This window comes from Sinocyclocheilus grahami, unplaced genomic scaffold (genome assembly GCF_001515645.1).
Source record: "Sinocyclocheilus grahami isolate Dianchi unplaced genomic scaffold, SAMN03320097.WGS_v1.1 scaffold1945.1, whole genome shotgun sequence".
Classification (NCBI taxonomy): Eukaryota; Metazoa; Chordata; class Actinopteri; order Cypriniformes; family Cyprinidae; genus Sinocyclocheilus; species Sinocyclocheilus grahami.
The window spans coordinates 79,109-100,207 of record NW_015507124.1 but is presented as its reverse complement, the minus strand read 5'-3'; the positions used below and the strand labels follow the sequence as shown (position 1 = coordinate 100,207).

The 21,099-nt window shown below is 40.6% G+C and overlaps 1 protein-coding gene across 1 annotated transcript; it reads right to left on the bottom strand.

The window, feature by feature from the left end:
* Positions 1-276: 276 nt before the first annotated feature.
* Positions 277-13,015, bottom strand: LOC107573450 (uncharacterized). The gene is made up of 9 exons (XM_016259884.1): positions 12,955-13,015; positions 10,565-10,897; positions 10,148-10,462; positions 9,944-10,008; positions 7,417-7,554; positions 4,898-5,143; positions 3,802-3,979; positions 447-527; positions 277-358 (listed from the first exon to the last, which is right to left on the bottom strand). Exons 1-9 carry the CDS (start codon positions 13,013-13,015, stop codon positions 303-305), a joined length of 1,473 nt encoding a protein of 490 aa, XP_016115370.1. The 3' UTR covers positions 277-302.
* Positions 13,016-21,099: the final 8,084 nt, after the last annotated feature.

The following is a 21,099-nucleotide window of genomic DNA, read 5'->3' as shown; positions in this document are numbered from 1 at the left end:
AATAAACAGACATGTGTCGCATCATCAGTTAAAATGGACTATTACAATATTTAAAAAGCCTTCTATACAAAGTTTATTAAAAAGATTACATGAATCAAGGTTAGAAAATCGCATGTATTTATATTATGATTTCTGTAATAACTATTGATGGTGATTAAAGGTACTTCTGTTGATATCTGTATTTATTATTACATTTAAAGCATTCACAGTATTTGAAGCAAAGCTGTACGCAAATATCCATAATATAATTGACATTAAGATAAATCTTGCTGTATTCTGGACTGTTATTTGTAGAGAATATTTTATTCTAATATTGTATTCATCACTATTTCCTCTGGGTGCTGCGAGTCCTTCCTTCCTGCAAAATAATTCAACACTAAAGCATTTACTGAGCTCTCATGAGTGCAGATCGTTCCAGATCAATGTGAATCAGCTGAAAAACTCACCAGCTCTTCTTGCACAGATGATCTGAAGAAGAATCACAGTAGGAGCTGCAAACACTGCAAACTCAACGATAATCACAATCACTGCAGGACAGATGCGTGGACAGATGAGAGAGAGAGGAGAGAAACTGTAAATGACTGAAGTCAAGGCTATTAAACTATAAATGATTATGTCCTGACAAAGTATTTACAGAATTATCAACAGTTTCAATGGTGTATAGTTAGAGTAAATTCATTCTAGGGGCTCTTGCAAAGCAAGGTGTTTTTTTAGGCAGCTGTTCTCTCTCAATCAGACAGTTATAGGAGCCTCCATGTGGCCTGACAGAGAATGGGAGCGGGTTTTGCTTCAAAGAAGCAAAGCTCATGATCAGCAGCTCTAACATCTCTAGAGAAAGCTCAGTTTACAAACAGATACTGTTTCTAGAAGAACCCTCTGGAGGATTATTTGAGTTCAGATTAACCATATTGTAGAAAACATACAGTAAACATTCATTTTAGGCACAGTCAACAGTCTAGTTAGTTAAACGAGCCTTGTATCCCCCCAGATAAATGTTTATAAGCTACAGACAACAGACTATACCGTGCATATCTATCAACGCCATGGACTTCATTTAATGGACAAATCTGATTAAAGAGCTACTGTGCAGATTACATGTGTGGAGAAATAAAAAACAGATCGTGAGAGCCTGAAGTGAGAAAGACTGCTGCTGTGTGTGAGTAATGATGAACCTCGTGCAGGAGCTGCTGCCGTAGTTTGTCTTGATGTCGTCTCAGAGTTTGAGCTGCTGACTGGAATCTGTGTTGTTGAATCTGGAGCTGCAGGAGATGAAGGTTCAAATGCATCCAGGGCTGGGAAGGTTCCTTTTAAAATGAATTTCATTACAGATTACAAAATGCATGTGTGACTGAGTTAATAATAAGGATGGTGTGTTGGGTGGTGTGTAACTTCCTGACGTTTGACTTCCGCCGTCTCCTTCCGGTGTCGTGATTCTGGAAACGCTATAGTGAGGTATGAGCGTGGCCCTTGTTTTAAATGCTTTAAAAGCTTGTATAAAGATGTTTTGTTTTGTTTGTTGTATTTAAGTTTTGTTTTCTTTACTTGACAGATCTTTCTTTGCACATGGAACCCTGCTGTTTTGTTTGATTTATTTTTGTCATTTAAACTTTGTTTATATTTATGGTTATGATTATTTTTGTATTGCTGTAAATTTAGCTGGTTATGTTGAATTGTTTTTGATAGCTGAGCAACCGTTTAGGTTTGTTAATTCAATTCTCTGTTTTGTAGGAATCAGCCTGCATGGTCGTCCGGTACAGTAACAGTAAGTGGGTATTGCTATGGATGATGCCAGCATGATTACTAACTATGCCCACAGTGATTAGGTTAATAGTCTCTGTAAGAGATTTATTCATAGAAATATTGTAGAGCACAATATTATGTTGCCATATTCAAATAAAAGTTTTAAAAAATGTTGATGGCCACATTCAAATAAAGATTTTAAAATGCAGGATACGTGTCACTAATTAAACAAGTATATGTTCAGCTTATTGTTAGCCTCTTACATGTATGCTTCTCAAAAACAATTAGCGGATAAAAGACAAGAACAGCTGTTACTTCTTGCCCAACTGGTTAATGAAAACAAGGATATAATCAAAGGAAAATTAGGAGTTGGGGTAACCTCCAAAACCAAAGGTGATACCTTTTTAAAAGGTCATTATCATCAAATGTTTCTAAAATGTTTATATTCTGAGGCAGATTGGAGGCAACAGCCATTTTATGATGTTCGTGGCTTGGTCTTAGTGACTTGGGAGTCCTCTTCACTACTTCTAACTTTTCACAGATTTAGGAGCTAGTTTGAGTGCTAAAATGCTTTGTGAAAAAAAAATTCAGGAGTCCTAAATTTAGGACTGACATGCCCATTATGTTTAAGATTTTATTCTAAATCGGCGAGTTATGAGCTACTTTTAGCCTTAAGATGTTTTGTGAATACAGGCCCAGATCTTTTAAAGTTGTGATTTTCTCTTATATTTATACTATACTAAAGTTGATCATCCATCTAAATAATGCCTACTGCTTGTTAATACAAGTGTTGAACTTGAAGGTCACGTCTCTGTTCTTCCTTAATTTATGGGCCATTGAACTTGTGTTGCTGTGTTCAGTTATTTTCGTGGGTACAAAACCCTGGTGGCGTAGTCGGAATCTAGTGTGATAGCCGAGTATCGCTTGGTTACACATGCTTTAAAAAGTATTTTGCAACGTATTTTGTTACATTACTTAAGTTTAGTAACTTAATCTAAATACTTCGGAATACTTAAGGTAAAGGGCATACTAACTTTGATAGTTTTGTCTTGTTTTTTATGGTTAACACTTCTAAATAAAAATGGGTTGTATGAATGCATTTAAAACAATTATAAATGCATAAATAATGCTATAAGATTGTTTTAAATATAACATTTTGAACATAGAAATATAAAATGATGGGAGGAAAATATGTTTTTAAATATGAAACTAAAACCACCAGTATGTGGTGGCAAATTACTGTCTTAATGAAAGAGTCATGTAATCGTCTCGGTTACATATGTAACACTCGTTCCCTGAAGGAGGGAATGTAGACGTCACTTCGAGAGACCAATCTACTTCAAGTGTAAACTAAATGAGCCAAGCTGCTGCTCATCACGGCACGAGCATAAGTAGGCAGCAGGTGCAATGCATATTCAGGTTTTTGCCGAGGAGCCGAGCCGGGGACCTGGCCGCTCAGCGGTGATACAGCGGCCGTGGCGACGGGATGTGGCGTCTCCGTTCCCTCCTTCAGGGAACGAGGGTTACATACGTAGCCAAGACGTTCCCATTTCAGTCAGTCACTATGAATCACGTCACGAATTGGGATCCCTACCAAAGCAACACGGATGCTGCCCTTCCAGTGCCACTAGTAAGCCACCTGATTACCCCCGTGGCTACTGGGGTGGAAGATAGGACAGGGCTTACGCGGAGAGAGTCTATTACTGTTGTTCCTCTTGACCTATACAGTAAGACTACTGGATAACACTGGGAAAGCGTGCCCTTTCCAGGGACGCTGTAAAATCCACATCCTGCCCGCCAGGAAGTATCATTTGGAGATTACACACATGGACTAGGTATTAAGGGCAGTACAACATTTGGAATGTCTCTGAGGTGGCTCCGGCCCAGTTAGGAGGGAGGAAACACAGACAGAGACGGCAGAGTAGAGTCTGCCAAGGAAAAGACATGGACTCACCAAGAGGGGAACCGTACCATGGAAGAATACACACATGGGATCACCGTGGGGATCACAACAAATGGACACCTAGCCTAGCACAGGGGTCAACCAGCAGGCGTACTTACAAGTGGTAGGCCTGGCGCCGGACGCTCCACCACGTTTGGTTGCCAAGGGTGACGGAGGAACTCCACAGGGTTCGCCTTGTGGGGAACTGTTCTGAAGAGCAGAATAAGGGCACGTATCCGGTTCGTAGAAGGGAATGGGTGACACCGTAACAACAAGCAGTTCCTCTGGCTTTACTGGCTACTCGAGGCGAGTACACGAGAGGACACTGGCTCCACACGAAGGCTAAAAAACCTAGCAAACGTGTTTGGTGTCGCCCAGCCTGCAGCTCTACACATATCTGTCAGCGAGGCGCCTTGTGCCAACGCCCAAGAGGAAGCAACACTCCTTGTCGAGTGTGCTCTCAACCCTAGGGGGCAAAGCATGCCTTGGGTTTGATATGCCAAGACGATGGCATCCTAACCTCTGCTTGGAGATAGCCTTTCCCTTCTGCTGGCCTCCGTAACAGACGAAGAGCTGCTCTGAGGTCCTAAAGCTCTGCATACGGTCCACATATATGCGTAAAACGCGAACGGGACCGAGCAAAGCTAGGACTGGGTCTGCTTCCTCCAAAGGCAGCGCTTGCAGGTTCACCACTTGATCCCTGAAAGGCGTGGTGCCTTGGGCACATATCCAGGCCAGGGTCTCAGGATAACGTGAGAGTCAGCCGGCCAAATTCCAGGCACGATTCGTTGACCGAAAATGCATGATGAAAGCCAGTGCAGTTAAGAGCACTGTCTTTATTGACAAAGTTCTCAGCTCTGCAGACTGCAACGGCTCAAAAGGGGCCCTCTGCAATGCCGTAAGGACCAGAGGGAGATCCCAAGAGGGTACGGGGTTCGGGCAAGGAGGATTCTTTCTCCTTACACCTCTCAGGAACCTGATGATCAGGGCGTGGTCCCCCAGGGACTCACCATCAACAGGATCGTGGTGTGCGGCAATTGCTGCAATATACACTTTTAGGGTGGAGGGAGACAGCCTTCGCTCCAACCCCTCCTGGAGGAAGGAAAGCACAGCTCTGACAAGGCATGTCCGGGGGTCTTACCGGTGAAAAGAACACCATTCAACGAACAGGTTTCACTTCAAAGAATAGGCACGCCTCATAGAGGGTGCTCTTGCCAAAGTGATGGTGTCTACCAACGCCTGGGGTAGATCATCTAGGACCTCTGCGTCGCGCCTAGGGACCACACATGGAGGTTCCACAGATCTGGATGTGGGTGCCAGAGAGACCCCTGTCTCTGAGACAGTAGATCTTTCCTCAGAGGAATGCACCAGGGAGGCGCTGTCGCGAGGAGCATTAGTTTCGGTAACCAGGTCTGGGAGGGCCAGTAAGGCGCAACTAGCAGGACTTGCTCCTCGTCCTCCCTGATTTTGCACAGTGTCAAATGCAGAAAGGTTAATTCATCCGTTCATGACCTCAAGGTTAGATTATTGTAATGCTTTATTGGGTGGTTGTTTTGCATGCTTATAAAACAAACTCCAGCTGGTCCAAAATGCAGCAGATTGAGTTCTTACTAGAACCAGGAAGTATGACCATATTAGCCCGGTTCTGTCAACACTGCACTGGCTCCCTATTAAACATTGTATAGATTTTAAAATACTACTACTTACTTAAAGCCTTGAATGGTTAGCATCTCAGTAAATAAGCAAGCTCTTATCGTATTATAGTCCTCCACGTCCGCTGCGCTCTCAAAACTCTGGCAATTTGATAATACCTATAATATCAAAATCAACTGCGGGCGGCAGATCCTTTTCCTATTTAGCACCCAAACTCTGGAATAATCTACCTAACACTGTTCAGGAGGCAAACACACTCTGTCAGTTTGAATCTAGATTAAAGAGCCATCTCTTTAACCTAGCTTACACTTAACACACTTATACATTTCTATTACTCAAATCCGTTAAAGGATTGTTAGGCTGTGTTAATTAGGTCAACAGGAACTGGGAACACTTCCAATAACACACGATGTACTTATTACATCGTAAGAAGAATGGCATCTATGCTAATATTAGTCTGTTTCTTTTTTATTCCGAGGTCACCGTAGCCACCAGATCCAGTCTGTGTCCAGCCCAGATGGTCACTGCAGTCACCTGGATCCAGTCCGTATCCAGTCCAGATGGTGGATCAGCACCTAGAGACGACCTCAGCAGCCCTGAATTTTAGCGGAGACCAGGACAACTAGATGAGCCCCAGAGACAGATCCCCAGTGAAGACCTTGTCTCCTAGATGGCCATCGGGACAAGACCACGGAACCAGATGAGCCCTCTGCACAATCTAACTTTTGCTTCAGCATGGATCAACTTGATGATTCGTCTGGCCGGAGGAGAACTGGCCCCCCGACTGAGCCTAGTTTCTCCCAAGGTTTTTTCTCCATTCTGTCACCGATGGAGTTTTGGTTCCTTGCCGCTGTCGCCTCTGGCTTGCTTAGTTGGGGACAATTAATTTCTAGCGATATCGTCGACTTGATTGTACAGATACTATTTAAATTGAAATGAGCTGGACGATGACATCACTGAATTCAATGATGAACTGCATTTAACTGAAAAATGTGTGTTTACTATTGTCCTTTTCCATTGACACACTATTTTCCTATTTGATACTGTAAAGCTGCTTTGACACAATCGGTGTTGTTAAAAGCGCTATATAAATAAAGGTGACTTGACTTGACTTGACAGTGTCTGTGCAAGTAGGCTCACTGGAGGAAACACATATTTGCGTAGGCCCCGGGGCCAGCTATGCGCCAGTGCATCCGTGCTGAGGGTCCCCCTAGTCAGGGAATAGAACAGCTGGCAATGGGACATGTCTGGAGAGGCAAACACCTGTGTGGCTCCGAAGTGTCTTGAAATCGGCAGTGTCGTGAAAGCTTGTTAGCGGCATGATTGAGTAGGCCCGGTATGTAAATGGCACGAAACGACCTCAGATGCTTCTGACTTCATAGGAGGAAATGGCAGGCGAGTTGCAACATACGACAGGAGTGTAGACCACCCTGATGGTTGATGTACGCAATGGTCGCAGTGTTGTCCGTACAGACCAGTACGTGCTTGTCTCGTAGCAGCGTTTTGAAGCGGCCCAGCCAATGCATATCAGTCCAAATCCCTGAAGCTGCATGCCCGTTGTATGTAGCACCCCAGCCTGTGGTGGAGGCATCCGTGAACACAACAGCATGCCTGGACACCTGCCTATAGAAATGCAGGGTCTGACCACAGGCTGAAAGCTTGGCGGCAGGCCAGAGTGATCGTCACTTGGTGTGCAGCATTGCCATGCCCATCTTGGGACTCGGCCATGAAGCCAGTGCTGAAGCGGCGTCATATGAAGCAGTCTGAGTGGCATTACTGCGGCTGTGGATGTCATATGCCCCAGGAGCCTCTGAAATTGTTTCAGTGGGGCCGCTGTCCTGCCCTTGAGAGAATTCAAGCAGTTCAGCATTGACCGAATACGTTCCTCTGTGAGGCGTGCTGTCAGGTTGACTGAGTCCAACTCCATACCAAGAAAAGAGATCCTCTGCACTGGAGAGTTTGCTCTTTTCCCAGTTGACCCTAAGTCCCAACTAGCTGAGGTGACTGAGCACCATGTCCCTGTGGTCGCACAGCTGACCCCATGACTAAGCCAGAATTAGCCAGTCGTCAAGATAGTTGACAGTGTGAACGCCGTGTTCTCTCATGGGAACAAGGGCTGCCTCCACAACCTTCGTAAAGACGCGGGCAACAAAGACAGCCCAAAGGGAAGGACCTTCTACTGATATACCCATCCCTCGAACGCAAAGCAGAGAAATGGCCTGAGCCAAGAGAGAATCGAGACATGAAAGTACGTGTACTTCAGTTTGATCGCTGCAAACCAGTCTCGGGGACAGATGCATTCGAAAATGCATTTCTGTGTCAACATCTTGAACGGTAGCTTGTGAAGAGCCCGGTTCAAAACTCGCAGGTCCAAGATTGGTCGTAACCAGGGATTGAAATGAACTTTTTCTCTCACCAGCCAATTTGGCTTCTAAATTTTTAAGTTACCGGCCATTCATAACTTCTACTAGCCAAAAAAAAACAAAAACACGAAAATTAACCAACAGCTTGAAAAGGCTGTCTAAACTGGACATGACAAAGCGACCTTAAAGATTAAAAGATTAAAGGTAAAGATTTTTACCTTCATAAAGAATTTTTTTCTAAAAATGTGCATCATCTTTTGAGTCAAATTCTTATATTTAATCAGTCAATTACAAACCCAATTCCAAAAAAGTTGGGACACTGTACAAATTGTGAGTTGTCTCCTCAGTCCCCAGACGTTTGCAGACTGTTCTAAAAAGAAGAGGGGATGCCACACAGTGGTAAACATGGCCTTGTCCCAACTTTTTTGAGATGTGTTGATGCCATGAAATTTAAAATCAACTTATTTTTCCCTTAAAATTATACATTTTCTCAGTTTAAACATTTGATATGTCATCTATGTTGTATTCTGAATAAAACATTGACGTTTGAAACTTCCACATCATTGCATTCTGTTTTTATTCACAATTTGTACAGTGTCCCAACTTTTTTGGAATCGGGTTTGTATAATAATACATTTAGGCTGTTACTAAAATGAAATCAGTATCAAGAAAATTAATCTTTGCAGAAGTTGCATATGAAGTGGCATTTAGATGTATTTACACATGTTAATTCAGCTCAGAGAGACATGGAATGCTTTAACCTGCAGTTACAAATGCATAAATAATGTTTTGATATTTTAAACATGGAATATTTGAAATTATTTGCAAAATGAAAAGATACTTTAAATGTGAAATTAAAACCGCTGCAAGAGGGAGATCCCAAGAGGGTACGGGGTTCGGGCAAGGAGGATTCTGTCTGGCAGCAAGTCACTGTTAATAAGCAAGTCATTGCGATTGAACCAAATAATTTTAAATGGTTGATTCATTCAAGAACGAAACACCGCCATGTTGCTCAGAGATGCAAAACAGTGTGGTGGCTGTGTTTGGAATGATTTTGTTGGGGAAATAGAGCAAAAACAGCCAATATGGTGTCTAAAACATTAGTTTCTTGATATTGACATTGTTTTTTGAACTGTTGCATAAAATCAGTATCACATTTGAAACCAGGCTGATTTTTTAAGAAAAAAATGGCACTCTTCATGTTACATTGATTAAAAATATGAATTGATATAAATATATAAATTTTCTGCCCCCTTATCTTGAATTATGTGATCATTCTTAATGCATATTTATAGACTGAATCATGTAGTGAAAGAACGCAGTCTAAATGCACACACACACTAAATTAGTCTAACCAGACTTCATCACGTCGCATATGTGTGCACTCTGTAGGTGGGTTTTGTTTGGTTTTTGCAATATACTCGTTAAGTTATGATGTCTCATGAGTTCAGTATTTGCGCTAAAAAGATTTACTCGGCAGGTTTGCCCCCAATGAAACCCTCAAGTTACCCTGCCTATTCACCGCAGTAGCCATCTTCTGCGGAACAGAAGAGGAACTAGATCGGGGCATAGGTAAGGGGACTCCACCCCTCTCAACCGCAAAGTCGTAATGGTCATGCCGCTACAGCAGCCACGAAGGCAGCTTCAGCATGCTCGAGGCCCAAACACGTGATGCAACAATCGTGACATCTGGCGCCAGGTAACGACCACATCCAGAAACGCACAGGGGAAACGGCATCTTTAGAAAGACGCACCATCATCTTTACAAAGACGTACCAGTGTATGATCTTCTAGAGAAATTAGCTCTTTCAAAGTGCTGAAGCGCAGTCACACCAACACTAGTGCTGAAGAAGCCTCAGAGCGCTCGTTGACTCATCAGAATACTCCTCTTCAGACGACAGGAGCAGAACAATAGAACCGCTCGGCTCTGAAGCGAAAAGCTGAATATGCGTTGCACCTGCTGCCTACTTATTCTCATGTTACAAGCAGCAGCTGGATGCAGTTATCACATGCCAATGTGCATTGGCTCATTTAGTTTACACTCAAAGTAGATTGGTCTCTTGAAGCGAGATCCCAATTTGTCAGTCGTGACTGACTGAAAGGGAATATTTGATTCTTTCAAAAGGACTCATTCAGGAATGAATTTCATGCATTTGTGAAATAACATGGACAGGAGAGGATTCAGTAAAACTCACAGCAGTGAAAGTTTTTTTTCTTTTTTTTGACTACCTTGTGTAGAAGTTACTGCTGTCTTTAGAGTTGATTTTGTTTTGTGGACTGGAATCACAGCTATCGCTGAATCAGCTTGAGCTGTAAAGATTAATGTTAGTTCAGATTAATCATACTGTAAAATTTGACAATCATATTTTAATTAGTAAACAAAACTAGCACTATACTAGCACGTCTAAAAGAGACTGTTCATATCTGATTGATGAGATTGATTTCTCACCTGAAATCCTGACAGTATATGTGCCTGAGGTTTTGAGTTGATTTCTGTGAGTAACTTCACATTTCCACTCACTGTTTTCATTCAGGTGTGTTGTATTCAGAGTGCTGATACAGTGTCCTGATGAGAATAATATCTGATATCTGGAGTCTGATCTCGTCAGTTTAACACCAGCCTGATTCACCCAGAACAGCTGAATTATTTCAGAACGGATCCAATCATCACAAGAGACTCCAGCAAATGAATATGAATATAACTGACAAGAGAGAGTCACAGAGTGGCCTGCACTGATCTCAGTCTGTGAGGATGATGAAGAGACTGAAACACAAAATAACAACAAATCACACACTTTTCAATTATCATGGGAGTTTAAATGAAGAATTTGCTCTTTTTAAATTAACCACATAATCATAAAATTACCATGAAGAACATGCAAAAAAACATAAGCATCAGTTCCTTGTTGTTGGTGTTGTCCATTCACATCTGTCCATTGTTGGCAGATGTAAGATCCATAATCTTCTTTTGTGACATTCTTGATGTTCAGACAGCAGTCAGACCCCAGACTCAGACTCTCATGTCTCTCGATGTCTGTCTTCTTCATCCCTAAATTAATCAGTTCAACTGCTTCTGAACGACTAAATCTGTTATAGATCCATGTAGTTGATTTGCAGTCATGAAGAGCATTGTTACAGAGCAGACGGACATTTTCACCAGAACTGATGAACACATGAGTCTCATCCACTCCACTGGTACCTAAAACACAATTTGAGTGATCATGTAAGAGAAACTACATGATTTTGCTCTAAGGGAATTATTTTATTTATAGGAAATTTTGAAAGAATCACTGTTTTTTCAGCTGATCAAATTAAATTAATTGAACAGCCATAACTATCAACACTGCAATGGACATTAATATCCAAAACATAGTGAAAACACGGGTTTACTAGCATGGTAACAAGATCAGCAGTTTAAGAGATTAACTTGTAAGCACAGACACAAGATTCTTCTCTTTACATTCAAACAGAAATATATTTGAAATTCTAAGACATATAATGTAACAAAAACACACAATCACACGAGTTGCTGACTTGACCAATTAGAAAGTGTTTTAGCTCAGGGTGTAGATATGTTACCCTTTATTCACACAGTAGTGAGTTTTCCTGCTCTTGCAGAGTATAATTTAAACATGATTCTTACATGGTTTCTTAGGCTGCGTTTACACTGGCAGAAAGAATCTGATTTTTTGCCCACATCTGACTCAAAAATCCACACGAGATCCGATTTTTTCGCATCCGATCTGAGCCACTTCAAAATGTGGATTTTAATCGGACACATATCCGATTCCCTGCAGAACTCTCAATGCGAGGGCGACACGTTTGCCCATAAAGATAGCGTTTTAATGCCGGTGAGCTGAATGTGCTCGCATTTTATAGAGATGGAAACGTAAAAAAAATTGCATATTCAGGAGCTGGTTTTCAACCCCTGTCCCGTGAATTGTATTAATACAACAGCTTCGCTACTAAAAGCTACGTTATTTTTCTTAGCAATGAGGTGATAACTTTCACTTGTTTGCAAGCTTCACACTCGCTCTATCTCTCGCTCTCTGTTGTTAATTCATTCGAATTCATTTAAATAAATATCGTCTTGGCGCTACTTTATTTCACTAAAGAATTCTACCTCTAACGAGCTGTATAGTTCAGTCAGATTTTGAGCTGCAAAACATCCATGACAGCCGTTGTCCATGCTGGCAAATAATACCTCAATGGCCACTCGACGTGAATTATATAAATAATTTAATAGCACGGCCATTCAAAACCCGACGGTCTACCATGTGCCTATAAAGCGATCACTCACAATCATTTTGGGTGGGAATTATGTAAATACAGATATCGGATACCAGTCGTGTCTAAATTGAATGTAAACAGACGGGCCAAAAAATCGGATATGGTCAAAAGATCGGATCTGTGCATTAAGACTTGCAGTGTAAACGCAGCCTTACATACCAAACACAATTATAAAACTATTCAATAGTTATTCAGTAAGGACATAAACAATGAGTGATTAAAACATCAAATGTGTGAGTTGCAGACATTATAAGAATTTGTGCAATGGAATGATGATTGGTTAAGACCTCTAAGCATCATTTTGGCATGATCTTATGCACTTTTGGTATGTTAAAGCAGTCTCTATACCACTCTGCAAGTGGTGAAGGAATTTGAGGATGAGGATGAGGTCTCTGAATGGTCTCTGGAAAAAAGTCTGGTTGTAGCTTTCTGTCTGCGTTGAAAATCAACCCCCCTTTGGTGTTCACTCATGATAGTCATATGTGATATCTTCTCGACCATATTAACCTAGGGTTAAAGCTAACAATGTTGGAGGGGCTTTCCTAGTATTCTTTTTGAAAGCTGTGAGCTTAGCCTTGCTTCAGATTTGCTGGCGGCAGGATATTTGATTTATGGTCATCCATGCTTTCTTTGGGGCCTCTTGTTAAATTCTACTGCTTGGTAAGTTTTGGCACAGTTCTGATCACATTATCATTGCCCAGTTCACTCTAACATGCTACAATTATGCTCTATATTAATAGATGATGCTTCATAAACAAACTCATGTGACAGCAGTGTCAGATGTCAGTGCATTTACAAATAAAACACTATTTGCAAATTTGACTGAGATCATAACATGAATGTCAGGAAGAATAAAGCATGTTCAAACTGACCCAGACTCAGTGCCAGACCAGCTCTAGTAAAACATTTGTGTGTCTGTATATATTAATATTGAACTCTTTAAAGGGCATGTAGAAATGTGTTTACCTGTGAGAAGTGAAGAGAGAATGATCAGTCCCAGCAGACACAAATGACACTTTTCAGCCATTTTCTGTCAGTCTTTTCAGATCCTCAGCAGCTTCTACAGTTGAGATGTTGAGACTGACACAGAATTCAACCTGCTAAAAGAAAGAAGAGGAACTACCAACAGAAATGATTCCCATCAGTCTAATCTGGGTTCAGAGCTGATCTCTGCTTTATTGTGGTCAAACTAACTGAGTTCTCACAAGTTTCCAAAACCTCAACAGTGAGAACATAGCTCTGAAAATACCACAGGAAACATGTAATGTCACACTGTGCAAAACTTTACCACCTTGAGACACCTTGCTTGATTAAAACTGGACAAAAGATTCCACAAAGAATTGAATACAATACACAGACTTACAAAAGTGAAGCAAAAAGTTATCTGGGAAAATACAATCTTGCATACATTGCCTTAAACAGAGTTTAGAAGGAAGCAATAAAGACTTTGCAATTTGACTTTGATTTCTCTGCACTGAAATAATTGGTAAACACAAAAAATCTGATTTTCACACAGAACATATGGTGTAATAACTAAGGCAATAATAGTAAACATTATTCAAGATGTCAGTATAAACTGACTGGATGTATTTACTTTCCTCCTGCATTAATCAAAAGGTGATCATAGTTTACTTAAATCCAGTGCATCTCTTCAGAGTTATTCATGTTACAGACATGTTACTGATGGTCTGATCCATGTCAGGAACGCATTAACAGGGTCTACTAATTTAGCCCTTGGCTGAGGATACTGGGATAGACTCCTGCCCTATGACCCTACAGAGGGACCTATGAGGATAAGAGAGTAAGAGAGACCCATTTAAATAAAAGTTATGAAATTTGGCATTTTAGGTCTGTAACTCAAACCCTCTAGCGCCACCAACAGCTCAAACTTGCACTCAGGTTTATGCTACTATTTTTTTTTAACTGTAAGGATCATTTAGAATTTTCTGAAAAAAAAAAAAACTTGCTCCAATGTTGTGGGTGTGTGTAATGACAACCATGACCTGAGGTTATGACAACCACGACTTGCTATTTCAGACTAAGCCTAAGTGATCGCAAAAGCCCGCTTCTTTTCATTTTAAGATATTATTTTCGTTATAAAGTACTGATTCAAATTAGTAATCAATAATGAATTATAATTCTACTACTCTGCACCTCCCCTGACATGCTCTCGCGCCACACACACCCCGCTTGCATTCATTCACATAATTGGTCGAGATGACAGGTGATCCCGCCTGGGTAGTGTGATTTATATAGCGTCCTTTCTAATCATATATGGGATCATATAATTACCCAGACACTGACGTTTTTACTCTGAGTACCGGCAACTAGGCTTGCCGCGATAGACGGTGCTGACGGTGATATCGGTGTTAAGCCGCAACACCGGTTACGTCACTTGCCCACAGCGTCACCGGCCCCCACCGTCGTTTAGATTTTTTATCGAAATAAAAATAATTTAGTTCAGTAAAAGAACAGACACTACAATTAAAAACTGAACACGGCTTGCTCAATGCAGCGTGCCGAACGACAGTCGCGTCACAGATCAGATTTCATTTCTCCAGCGAGGAGAGCGAGTCGAGCTGACTGAGAAGAAGAGTGAGGTGAGACAGACAAGACGATCGCGGATGATTTAGTTTCGAAACGAGATGCAAAAGCACCTGTTTGGCAATATTTTGGATTTTGAAAAGCCTGTTGACTTTTGCCGTTTATCTAAGGTGATTTTGGAAGTTTTTTTTTAAACATTCGTTTCTTATTTAATTGGTTCCACATTATTTGCTGATTTTTACTTTATTTAAACTTTGCGTAATTTATTATTTTATTTGACATCAAGGTGTATGCCGTGCCTCCAAGCTTTCTTACTCGTTTTGCTAATACATGTTCTACTTTCTTATTTATTTGGTTATATATATATTATACATGTTTACTTAGCCTATTTCCAGTTTTGTATACCTATTTAAACTTTATGTAAGTTATTTGTTATTTTATATTAGGCATAGCCTGCCCTATAGCATGGTGTATTTGTTTTGTTCTATGTTTTATATATAGGCTAAAGTGAGTTTGACGTTGTATTTTGTTGTTGCATTCAAGCAATTGATGCATAACTGCCACTAATTCGAGTGAAAGTGAAAGTGAAAGTAAAATGCGCACGGCGCTTTCAAGCTATTTAAAAGCGACGGAAAGCAAGGAAAAGAGGGAAAATTCAAACGAACAATTGCTTTACGCCGAATTGCCGCTATTTCAAAGTGAAAGTAAAATGCGCACACCGCTTTTACAAGCTATTTAAAAGCGAAGGAAAGCTAGGAAAAGAGGGAACGCCCCCGCCCCCCACGGTGATACCGGTATTACCGGTGTTGTCACACGTCGATTAACTGGTGGGAATATTTCCTCACCGTCGCAACCCTACCGGCAACATGTCAGAAGTGGCGGTACGCACAAAAAAGTGCAGGTACTCTAAAGGTTAAAATATGGAAGTGCCGGTACTGCGTACTGGTGCGTACCAGCCCACTTCAAGCACTGCTTTGGACTAATTTCCATCAAATTTGATCAAAAATCACAATTTGGACACAGCAGCACCTACTGGTCAAAAGTGACAAACGATTAAATCATATTACAAGTGATTGTATTTACTGTATGTTTTTTCAACCTCTGCAGTCAAACAAACTGAACTTTCCCAGCCAGCAATAACATTTCTAAACTTCAACACTGAGCTCATCACTCTGAAAATATTATAATGTGACGTGATGTGTGGCCAAGTATGGTAAACCCATAGTCTGAATTTGCGCTCTGCCTTTATCCATCACAAGTGCACACACACACACACACACAGCAGTGAGTAGTGCACAAACACACACACACCGTGAACACACACCCGGAGCAGTGGGCTCAGTGTCTTACTCAAGGTTCTCACATTAGTCATGGTATTGAAGGTGGAAGAGAGGCCCCCCCCCCCCGGCCCTTTGACAAATGCATAACTTACATTGACACACAATTAATTACAAATTATACTCAATAAAATATTTTAGAGCTTAGCATAACTAATTTAAAGTTTTTACAGATCTAGAAAATCACACTTTTTTTTCAGGTCCAAATATATGTGGACCCAGGCAAAATTTGTATTACTTTAGCTGCTGACCAAAACATATTTGAGTTACAGTTATATAATGAAAATGGTCTTAAAGTGCACACTCTGAGCTTTAATTTGAGGGTATTATCATCACAATTGGAGGAAAGATTAAGGAAGATGGCGCCGACGCTGATGGCTGCCTCCGTGGCGTGCTCCGCAGTTGTTTTTATGTTTTTGTTAGTTTGACCTGTCTTTAGTTATATCCCTGCAATCAGTTTCACCAGAGACGAATTGCTGGACATTCGGAAGTACACACCACCCGATATTTCACCGGTTTTCGACTATTCGGATGTTTTGCTGGACATTCTAGTCGGGGGAGCTGTGGCGCTGATCAAGCGCTTCAGGATGCGCAGATGGGGGAAGTGAGTAACTCTGCTGCTCTGTGTTTCACGGAAACCTGGCTGAAAGACGCCATTCCGGACAGCGCGTTGAGTCTCCCGGGCTTTCAGCTGTTCAGAGCAGATCGCGACGCAGAATCAACGGGAAAATCACGCGGCGGCGGGACATGCTTTTACATCAATGAGAGGTGGTGTACAGATGTAACTGTGTTAAAGAAGATGTGCTGTTCAGATCTAGAAGTGCTCTTCATTAACTGCAAGCCGTTCTATTCGCCGCGGGAGTTTTGCTCGTTCATTCTCGTCAGTGTATACATTCCTCCGCAAGCACACGTGAGCACCGCTTTACAGAAACTCGCTGATCAGATCAGATCAGATCACAGAGACATAACAACAACACCCGGACTCTGTTTTAATCATTCTCGGCGACTTTAATAAAGCCAATCTCTACTCCGCCATTATTGAATCTGTCCTCTGCACTTCAATAACTGTCTGGTTCAGCTCAGCTACCAAATCTGACCTCAGAAGACTACAGAGGGTAGTCCGGACTGCTGAGCGAATCATTGGTACAACCCTCCCTTCTCTCCAAGAACTGAACTTATCCAGAGTGAGCAAAAGGGCTGGCAGAATCACTCTGGACCCCTCACATCCAGCACACTCCCTCTTTGAACTGTTGCCATCTGGTCGACGCTACAGAGCACTGAGCACCAGAACGACCAGACACAGGAACAGTTTCTTCCCTCAGGCAATACATCTCATGAACACTTGACAATAACCGTGGAACACACACTATTTATTCACTCATACACTTATTTATCTAACACTCATACTCAGCCTACACCTCAAATTTGCACGTAATATACAGTACCTGTACATACAAAAAAAAACTGTCTATTGTAATATACCTGCACACACAATTGTCAATTTATATATTTTTATTCCTTATTTACTTGTTCTATTTTTATTTTTATTATCTGTGTTTTTTGTTCTGTCACTGTCATTCTGTCACTGTGGAAGCTTCTGTCACGAAAACAAATTCCTCGTATGTGTAAACATACCTGGCAATAAAGCTCATTCTGATTCTGATTCAGAATTACAGCCCTTTAATATGTACCTCCCCCTTTTTCAAGGGACCAGAAGTAATTAGACAGTTGACTCATGGACAGATGTGGGCTGTTCCTTCATTATTTCTACATCAATTAAGCAGGTAAAAGGTCTGCAGTTGATTCTAAGTGTGCCATTTGCATTTGGAAGCTGTTGCTGTGAACCCACATCATGCGGTCAAATGAGCTCTGCATGGAAGTGAAACAGACAATTGTTAGGCTTCAAAAACAAAACAAATCCATCAGAGAGACAGCAGGAACATTAGGAGTGACCAAATCAACAGTTTGGTACATTCAGAAAAAAAAAGAATACACTGGTGAGCTCAGCAACATGAAAAGGCCTGGACGTCTACGAAGGGCAACAGTGCTGGATGATTGGAGAATGGTACAGAAAAACCCTTTCACAACATCCAGCCAAGAGAAGAACACTCTCCAGAAGGTAGACGTGTCACTGTCAAAGTCTGCAATCAAGAGAAGACTTCACGAGAGCAAATACAGGGGCTTCACCACAATTAGGCCAGATTAGACTTTGCCAAAACATCTAAAAAAAGCCAGACCACTTCTGGAAAAGCATTCTTGGCTGGAATTAAGATACCATTAACCTGTACCATAATGACGGGAAGAAAAAATATGAAGAAGGCTTGGAACAGCTTATGATCCAAAGCATATCACATCATCATGCATAGCTTCCAGTGGCACTGGGTCACTGGTGTTTAGTGATGACGTGACAGAAGCAGCCGGATGAATTCTGAAGTGTATAGGGTTATACAGATTCAGCCAAATGCAGCAATGTTGTTTGTGCGGTGCTTCATAATACAAATGGACAATGACACAAAACATACAGCAAAAGCAACCCAGGAGTTTTTCAAGGTAAAAAAGTGGAATATTTTGCAATGGCCGAGTCAATCTCCTGATCTCAACCCGATTGAGCTGCATTTCACTCGCTGAAGACAAAACTAAAGGCAGAAAGACCCACAAACAAACAACAACTGAAGTCAGCTCCAGCAAAGGCCTGGCAAAGCATCACAAAGGAGGAAACCCTGTCTCTGCTGATGTCCATGAGTTCCAGACTTAAAGTTCCCCTGTAGTCAAATATTTTATCCCTTAAAACTTATCTTTGATCATCAAAATTACATATTTAAATGTTTTTTCTTGTGAAAATAATTTTTTCATGCCTTAAAATAGCTTGAATGTAACTCTACACCCTTGCCTCATTTACTATAGGCGAATCTATGAATATGCAAATTAGTCCCGCCTCCACTCAGTCACACACCAGCCAGCGCCTCCTGATCCACTGAACTGTAGTAAACGCAAAACAATGGCATACACGGATAATGACTGATAAAACTATCTTTTTACTAGCAGACAACTACAGTGAATACTATAACATTTGTTAAAGTTACTTACTTGACGATGTTGTGTCCTAAAATGCCTTGAAGACTGGAATGCAGCCGTTTGTGATTGTTAATTTGCGCCCGCGAGCATACGCGTGCGAAGTGCAGACGCAGCTGTGGGAGAGGTGCGTCTGACTCCGGGCTACTTTTACACTGTTGCCACGAGTTATAATGCAAGTTAGCGGTTCTAAATTCACATTAAACCACAGCTTCATGGGCTTTTTGCTTTAATATATTTTTGGTTTTGTGCTGGTATTGGTATATTTTGCATGCTAGTGATAGGGATCGATCCCTTGACGTGATTGGTTATTGGTTTGTGACGTAGCAAACCGATGGCTGTTTCAAACCGCATTTCTGTGACTGCCTTTGGGAAACTACAGTTTTAAGGAGAAAATACTCAGCAATGGTGTAGATTAATAGATTGGCACATGGTTTGTCTAAAAGCATATTAAAAACACCACATAGACAAATAAACAACATAAAAAACTTGATTTTCACTACAGTGGGACTTTAAATATCTAACGTTATATTTTAGCTTAAATGTTAGATCTAAATGTAAAAACATCCAAATTTATAGGCTACTGCTTGGTATAATGTTGGCCGGCCGCATATCACGTTATTAGCCTTATCCGAGCCGTTGAAAATGGTGATTCACACTAAATGAAACCAAATAGCCTAAACCACACATAAGATTAAATCAACAGATGCATGGAGTATTCGATGAAGCCCGTGTGCATTACTGTAGCCTATAGAGATTTTCCCGAAGGAAATGAACAAATACTGCACATTTTTCAGACTTTGAAGCATATGCTACTGGCACATAACACATGCGATCGCCTAAATATGAGCTATAGCCTACTGATAAAAAAAACTGCTCAAACACAGCTAGTTTTATCCAGGCCCGGTTCCAGAAATAGGCTACTAAGGGTGCTTCAGAAATTAACGAGTGTACTTATAGCCTCAATGCACATAAATTGAATGTATATTTTTGTCCCGGACCTAACCGTCACTGGGGTCTAGACAACTCATACAAAATTGTAGCCTACGAGTGAGGTCGTACGAATGCATACAATGAGCCACCTCGTAAAATACATACGAACTGGTCGTGAGATAGCATTGACAAACCCCAAAACCTAAAGTACCGTTTCAATTTTATCTTTGTTCTATTTATTTGTGTTATTGCTTATAATTAGGTCATTTGTTCTTATCTACTGACTGACTTCACTTGTCTTTGATGTTTGAACTTTATATTTATTAGGCTAGTAGTTTTTGTTGTGGTATTTAGAATTGTAAAACTGAACTGTTATCTAAAATTTTGGTATTAAAAATAACGATAACACTATTTTATATTTTTGAAGCAGGGCAAGTAAAAATTTTGAACCACTAGCCCGACACTCACTGGTCAAGAGCACTGATTCCCTCTTTTCTTTATTATTATTATTATTTTATTATATTTAATCAAATTAATTATTAATTATAATTATTGTTATTAACATGACAGAGAGCAATAGGTGTACTATATTAATATCCAAATCACAGATCTAATGTTACACATCAAAATTTAACACAGTTGATTGCTTTCACTGAAGACATATCCATTTATGCGAATACTCGACAAGCCAGATATATTTTGAAGTAATTCAGTGTTGCATTTAGGTAGCTTTCCATGCACCCAGGTGAGCCAGTCAACGCTAGTAACACATTGAGATCTTTTTGTGTGGCTTAGCCTATTGCATTTAAAAACTAGCTCTTTCCATATTATTTTCTCATTTATGCATGTTCTTTTTATAAAAACCAAAATGTGCGCAAATATATTGCTTTAAAGACGTTCATTATCTGGTAAGTAAGATTATCTGGAAACATCAGACACAATTGAGTGCTTTGCTTCCAAAGTCATACGCAACTTTTGTTAATTAATATAGCATATAACAAGAGTACTTTATTTACAACAGTAAGTTAATATGTATGATAAGCCTATTTAGTAACATTTATGCAGAATCGCTGACATCAGCATCACAATGCGTCATAAAATGATTAGACCTATTCCACATGCCTATTTAATTTAATTTTAGATATAGGCTATGATAATGATGATGATGCTGATAATGATAATACTAACACTACTACTAATAATAATAAAGAAAGGAATAATTTTA